The sequence below is a fragment of the Chelonoidis abingdonii genome, chromosome 19 (assembly GCF_003597395.2).
Source record: "Chelonoidis abingdonii isolate Lonesome George chromosome 19, CheloAbing_2.0, whole genome shotgun sequence".
NCBI classification, from domain to species: Eukaryota; Metazoa; Chordata; order Testudines; family Testudinidae; genus Chelonoidis; species Chelonoidis abingdonii.
Window position 1 is genome coordinate 6,568,863 of NC_133787.1, and position 7,750 is coordinate 6,576,612.

Here is a 7,750-nt window from a genome sequence, read left to right on the forward strand (position 1 = left end):
AATGGATGCTGCACTGCACTTCTGGTTAAGTAAAACACACTCTTCTTTTTAAACTTAGATTGCCAGGTGTGTGTCATTTCCTGTGCAGAGTTAAGTTGCATCATTTTGTATGAAGGGACATCACATCTGTGCACCTGGGTCTGCCATCTCCTGGATGTGGCAGCATGTATCAGGACTTGGGGATTTTCTTTCTTAATCACAGATTTAATACTGCAGCTACCAGGGCCTTCCATATGCAGGCAACATGTCAGTATGAGGGACTGATGGGCCAACAGCAGAACTGCCCACCAAAACCCTTCCTGAACTGTGGGGGCTCAGATAAAATAGGACTCAGGTGTGACCCGTGGCTGGGTTTGGGTTTAGTTTTGCAGAAGGGAATAGAACCTGATGAGATTTTCCAAAGCAAAGATAAAACTGCCTGTCCATTTTGCTCACTCTTTGTACTACAACCCCACTGCACCACTCTTTGGGAATGACACCTGTATTTTACATGGTATATTTGTTATTCTGGACCCCGATCCACACCCGCTCTGAGAGGATACAACTGGAATAGAAATGACTCAGACCTTGAAGAGGGAGATTCAGGGCCAGAGACATTGCTGGTCTGATCCTGTCAAACTTTGAAAGGCCGGGTTAGTGTAGAATTTGATAGAGAAGAGCGGAAGTTTAAAAATTAATTCAACAGGAATATTTTTAAATTCACCATGTGATTTGAAACGTTCAGTGTGACAGAATGTGAGAAAACACTAGGGAAGTGGGCAGGGGATACTGGCAGGAAACTCACACGTGGAACAAAGAATCAGCAGATAAAAATACCATTGAGCAGAGGAGAGTTCCCAAGAGACAGCGCGGAAGGGGGACGGGGAGAGAGTGTGGAGCAATGGCTCTGGGGTTACCTCAGCCAATGAGCTACAAGAGCTAAAAGTACCGGCTGTTTTAGCAGCAGATCTGACACCTCCTCAATTAGGGCCCCTGGCAGCACTGCCCAGGGAAAGGTTCTCTAAGGAGCATGAGAGCCCAGCTGGAAAGGCTCTCTCTGCTTTGGCCACTTCTCCTGTCTCCGTGGATGGGTGAGTTTGTGGGGTTTGATTCTTTCAGAGAAGCGAGTGTTTCGGGGGAAGGAGGGATGAACCGTAACAAACCTTTCTGTGGAATTAAAGGGCATAGAGAGGTAACGGCTGTGTTATTGGTTTTGATCTGAGCATCATCATTGACAATCAATTTACAGCATTTTCTTCTTATGCCAGGTGTGCACTAGAAACTCCTGCCGGCACAGCCCTGTCACTGAGATGAGAGGTGTAATTTTTATGATGTTCTGCAGCAGCAAAAGCCCCAGTGTAGATGCGATACCAGCCGGAAAGTGCTGTGGCCAGTGTAGCTTATTGTGCTGAAGGAGCAGGTGGACACTGTACAAGCAAGAGCACTGTTCCCCTGCTCTGAGCTGTGACTCCTTGAGGAGGGCTTGCTGGTGTAGTTAGAGTAGCAAAGCTTTTCTAGCACAGACCAGGTCATAGTTTAGAAAACAATGGACTGATCTGAATTCACAGCTGGCAGAACTCCACCGCCATCTATGGGAACAAATCCCAGTGGAGATGTTGGCCACAAAGCTGGTAAAGAAGCTGTTTTACGGTCGCCCTAGATGCTGCCCTCCCTGCTCGTGCTGAGTAGCCCCACTGGGAACGATTGCACCTTGCCCCAGCCCCCTTTGGCAGCTAACTCTTGGGTTCCCATACCACTTCCCTTGCCAGCGCCCTAAGACGGGTCCCTAAACTTTTTCCATCATGCCTCCCCTTACCCATAATGGAACATGTCTGGGGCCTCTCCAGGAACCGCGATTGGGAGCCACAGCTGGGAGTGGAGAGCCAAGCTGCAGTCGGGGCTGGGAACTGAGGCCAGGGTCAGAGCTGTGGTGGGGTGTGGAGCCATGGCTGTGGTCAAGGCAGCAGCCAGGACCAGAACTGGGAGTTGGGGGCTGACACCAGGGCTGCGGCTGGGGATGAGGCTAGGAGTGGACCCACCACCGGGGCTGCGAGTGGGGTCGCAGCCAGGGCCCTAAGTGCGGCTGCGGAGAGCTCCCTCCCTAACCCCCAAGGGTGCTGGCCTTGGCCCCACCGTTCTCCCCACCTCCCGAACAGTCCTGTACAATTTGGAGACCACTGCCCTAAGGACTCCAGGACAGGCTCCCTGGCCTCAGTACCCTGCTCCTTGGGATCAGTTTATATCACAGACATCGGGCATTGACCTGTAACAAACACCCCAACACACGGTCCATTTATCACCCCCAGTGCACACAGTCCTTAAAATCCTGCACCGTCTCGTCTAGAGACATAGCACACATCCTGCTCTGGCAGCACCACCACACCCGGCCTCTTCTGTCCTTCAGCCTGGACAGCCACCCACCCCTCCAGCCTCTCTGCTGGGAGTTCCTCCTCCACAGGAGAGCAGCCCTCACTCCCCCGTTCCTCTCAGACAGGCCAGCAGTGAGGCCCTGCACTGGCCCTCAGCAGACACGGTGGCAGAAACTTCCAGGGTCCGGCTCCAGTTCCGGTGCTTGCCGTGATGCTGGTTCTGCAGTGCGCTGCTCCCCAGGGCTGTCCCCAAACAGCCTCTCTGCAGGGATCGCTCGGTGGTTTGAGCATTGGCCTGATAAACCCAGGGTTGTGAGTTCAATTCTTGAGGGGGCCACTTAGGAATCTGGGGCACCATAAGTAGTTGGTTCTGCTAGTGAAGGCAGGGGGCTGGATTCAATGACCTTTCAGGGTCCCTTCTGGTTCTACGAGATAGGTATCTCTCCATATATATTATAAATGGACCCAGGAGGTGCTGTAGCTGCTCTGGCACCATAGTCTCTTTCAATTACCAGCTTCCCCCAGGGTCACCTCTTGCCCTTCACCCAGCAGCTGGGTCTCCTCCTGATGGAGGGAGTGCCAGTCCCCACTCAGCAGATCACCATGCAGTGCTGTGAGCTCTGCACTCACTATGGTTCCCACTATCTGGTCAAATTCCTCTAAGAGAAGCAGGGAGATGAGGCATCCCCTGTGGTGCAGTTAGAATCCTTGACTTTGCAGTCGTCTGTCTTTGGCCTCTTGGTTCCCTCTCCACATTGTTCTGCAGTCCAGTTGATCCCCAGTGCCAGCAGCTACTCACACTGTTTTGTAGACACCATCTGTGACACATGGCTAGAAAGGGTTAACCATCCTTCAAAATAAATAACCCACAGAAGACATGTGGGGAGATCGTGTTAGTGTGTATTTACGGATGTATAAGTAGGATCAACAGTGAAATCAACAGTCCCAGTCCATGCTGTATTCTGATAATTCAGAGGTCAAAAGAAGATCCTAGGATTTAAATGAACTGTAAACATGGGATATCTCAGTATTTATCTCTCATTGAAATGTATAGTAAATAATCTGTGAACGGTGGAGGAAAATGAAATGGCCTTATGTAAATTTGTACCGGTGATAGACCTCCTTCAAAGTCATCCTAATTCTCTTTTGTTCCCCGAGGAACTCCCAACTTGTCAAAGAGTCCTGATTCTGTCATCTCAGATCTGCTTAGGCTTCATCAGGGGAAGTTTGAGTCGTAAGACTGAGGTCCCAGTTATGCTGGTATGCCCTGAATGTGAGATTTGGACATTGGACTATAACATATGAACTGAATTCTACAGGAACTCTTTGCAACTACAAAGCTCACCATCTCTGCTGTGAATCTGCACCTCAATGGATTGAACTTATGTCTGTATGTATATTGATCTTTTAACCTTACTCTCTTTTGTTTTTTAATAAATTTTAGTTTAATTAATAAGAATTGGCTGTAGCGTGTATTTGGGTAAGATCTGAAACATTCATTAACCTGGGAGGTAATGTGTCCGATCCTTCGGGATTGGTAGAACCTTTTCTTTTCTATGATGAGATAAGATTTACAGACATTTTCATCAAAATTTGATGTGGGTACCTGGATGGAGGCCTGTGGCTGGTTCACTTTAAGGTCTGAGTAACCAGTGAGGTAATAAAGAAGCTGTTTTATGCTGGGTTGGTGAATCTAAGTATTGGAATATCCACCAGCTTTTTGGGGTTTGGCTGCCCCATTCTTTGCAGTTCACCCTAATTGAGTGACCACAGCTGGCCCCCGCTAGGACCCCACTCACAGTGGCGCAGTCGTGCTGGGATACACATTACCACAGGTTAATTGGGTTTTTGGATGAGAACCACACGCTTGTCAAAAAACTTAATTTTGATATTGGAGAGTTTAAGGGTTAAAAATCAGTTACTGTGAGTGACCCAGGATCAAGATCCTGATAGAAAAAACCTAGAAGAATTGTGCTCACAGAGGGGGCTGTCTTTTAAGATGAAGACCCCAGAGCAGGAACTAAAAACTCTGTGAATTGTCAGTGATAAGGAAGCAGACCCAACAAAAATACTTGCGGTGAGAAACCAGCCGCTAGAACTTGAACAAAAGCAAAAAATAGCTGCATGGAAGGAGAAGCTGCTGGCAGAGAACACCTGCATTTTGAACATGAACAAAGAATGGCAGATATTCAACTGCAGGAACTAGAAACTAAGGCAAAAATGGACAGACTTAAGCTCTAACTCAAGCGAACATAAGAACAACAGGAACTGAATCATCCTGGAAAGCCAGCTCCTCTCAACAGTGAACATGGGGATAGAATCTATCCAGTTTGTAACAATGTTGGTTTGTTGTTTGACTCTAAGCAGTTGTCTGTGTGTAACCAAATTTACGCCAACACTGACACCTTTTATGTAAATGCTTTTACTGGCAGCTTGGGTGAAGGTAACGCCATAACTTGTGCAGAGAATGTAAAAGTCAAGGGTAAAAGCTGTTCAGGACCAATTACAGCTTCTAATATCATTCTTTTTTAAAGCAGATCTTGCCAAAGAGGAAGATTATTTACCAAATCAGAGTGTGAATATTGTAATCCTCTATGAGTTTACTGTAAGTGTGCCGTTAGCCAGAACCCATCTCCAATGGAATGGTGTTACACATGAAGTTATAGCTGATGTAAGAAAGTTATTGCCTAAGGATCTTTTGATTGGGGATGATATTAAAGCTTTATTCAGTCAGGTTGACATAAACCAGGCACAGGAAAGAGATAGTCCTGTACCCGTGTCTACTAGGGGCAAGGATTTGCCTGTGGAGGGTTTCTCCAAATGTTTGTATGAGGAAGATAGCTGTTTATCTGTGCAAAGAAGCAGTGCATGTATGGAAGAAATTTCTGAGTGTCTGTCTGGTATCTCAGAAGCGAATCTGGCATTAGATAAGGCTCAGGAAGATGTTTCTCTAGAGCAAATTGATGGTGATCGGGTTAAAGCCCTAACTGAGGAAGGAAGGGGGATAGTCGTGGTGAGTGACAAGTTGTTGGTTAGTAAAGCTTGGGAAAGTCAGCCTGAGACAGGTAAAAGCGATGGGCTTAAATTAGCTCAGTGAAATAAGACACTATTTGTGGACACAGCAGTTTATCTGTTAAGGGAGGGGAAGGCAAAGAAAGTTTAGATGAGCAGAGCCAGCCTTCTGAGCTGATGGCTTTGTCTAATCAGCAGTTTGGGAAGGCCAGGTTAATGGAAAGTGAGTATCCCTACACGTTACTTGTTTCCAGTGTGGAGAATTGTGACAGTGAAGGAAATGTTCCTGTGTCTCTTAGGAGTAATGATTTGCGCATGAAGGGAGCTATCCCAATCTCCAAGCAATGGTCTGTGAACAGCCATGTGTGCTGGGACAAGGGAAAGGATATCCCAAGCTGTTTGTCTGTTTGAGGGGAATGTTTCTCCAGCTCTTTTCTGTTTGTAGAGCAGACAGAAGCAGCCTGTCAGCCTATGATAGCTGAAAATCTATCAGTTGACCTAAAGTTGGTTCTGGATACAACTAAAGCCCAGGAAGGAAGTGGTCCTAAATTTGTGTCTGCTAGGGATGACAACATTGCAAGTAGGTTGCATCCAACTGATGTCATAAATAGCTCCCAAAGACCAAGCAATTCTGGTGCTTCTATTTTACCTGTTGCTAGTGTGGTGCTGGGTAAAGATATGACAGCCTTGTCTGATCAGGGTGATGATATAGCCAGGGCACAAGGAAAGCATGAAGATGATTGGACTATGGTACCCATAGTGGAAACTTGTAACAAGGAAGAGAATGTTTCTAATCTTGTGACTATGAAGTCTAGCTGTTTACCTGAAAGGGTTTTTTGTGAAATGCCTTCTGATGGGCCAGAGGTGATACTGGATGTATGTGAAACTCAGAAGGAGTTTGGTGATTTGTCTGTTGTGCTAAAGTCGGTTCTGGACATAAATAAAGCTCAGCAAGAACCTGTTGCAGTGCATGACATTGCAGAAGGAAAGGAATTTCTGGGTGAAATCTTTGAGGTCTGTAAAAAGTCAGTAGCTGTGCCTAGTGGGGCAAAAAGCAATTGTTCCCATTGATTCTTAATGAGCCATTGTTAATAATAAACAGTCTCTCTTCTGAGGAAAGTGTTTTGGTGCCTAGTGGCCAAAGTCTTTCAAATGAAAATGAATCCACTGAATTTGCTTTGAAAAAAATCCCTGGTGGGGAGCTCTGAGGAGATTTCAGATGGAATAAAAATTGTTAGAGTGTTTAAACAGCCCTATGAGCTTAACCAGCTTGTCGAAGAGACAATGGTGTTGGGACAGGAGTGTCTCCATATTGATTCTTTGAGTAAAAAGTCTGTATCTCTGGTTCAGAGGGAAGACTGGACAGCTGAATCTGCAGAGCAGGAGGACAGCTGTGCAGTGAATCTCTTGAGAATACAGGGGAGAGCAGACAAACTCTCATCTCCAGATATTTTGGAGATGACTTGTAGTCTCTTAGTGGACTTGACATCTGATTCCCTGTAGAAGCAGAGGTTGGTAGTGGAAGGAGAAAAGAACCTTGAGTCTAACATGCTAGTGAAAATGGATGGTCTCTCTTTAAGACTGTGCACCTGACCACCCCTCCCCCCCCAGCCTGCATCTTCTATCATCATTTGCACCTGTGCAAAGGAAACAAAGCAGAATTGCTGTATTTTACACACATTTTGAACAGTATAACTAGCTGCGCAAGGTGCAGCAGAATAACGGCCTGTGTTTCAGGCTGTCATAGTTTCATAGATTTTAAGGCCATGCAGGGATCATTATGAACATCTACACGGACCTCCTGCATAACGCAGGACACAGAATCTCACTTAGTAATTCCTGCATGAAGCCCAGAACTTCTTTGAGCTAAATCACATTAAAAGTAAGAGATGACCAAGGACAGGGTAGGCCCATTATTTAAAGACCGAGCGGGGCGGGGGGGGGGGGGGGGAGAAACAGAAGTCTGGCAAATGGTGATGTGCTAATGACTTTTTTTTCAGTTTTCACCAGAAAAGTTAGTAGTGATTGGACATCTCTCTGTGTAATGCCAGTGAAAATGAGGGTAGGATGTGAGGCAAATGTAGGGAAAGAAATCAAGTTAATAACTTTACTTAGGACATGCATTATTATTCTTTTTCGCACTCATCGCTGTAGCCTGTATCTTATACTGCTCGTATATCGTCATAGCAGTTCTTGACTGTATGACCATTGTGCGATTTATCTTCAAATTAAGTGCATGTTAAGCGAGGTATGAGATTGCGCATACGTGGATTGAAGGGCAATGATAGGTGTCTCATCTGATGAAATCGGGATACATAAGTATCGACTTGGTATCGATGGCCTAATCTGGCTGTTTTCAGTAATCCAGTAAAAATGAATCTCCTCTCTTT

The 7,750-nt window shown here is 46.1% G+C and overlaps 1 protein-coding gene across 1 annotated transcript in view; it reads left to right on the forward strand.

The window, feature by feature from the left end:
* Window positions 1-849: 849 nt before the first annotated feature.
* The window catches only part of LOC142047954 (uncharacterized), a 101,987-nt gene continuing 95,086 nt past the window's right edge, over window positions 850-7,750 (forward strand). Inside the window, exon 1 of the mRNA XM_075073822.1 lies at window positions 850-1,070. Within this exon, the coding sequence (XP_074929923.1) occupies window positions 1,010-1,070 (61 nt within the window). The 5' untranslated portion in view covers window positions 850-1,009. The remainder of the gene's footprint in view (window positions 1,071-7,750) is intronic.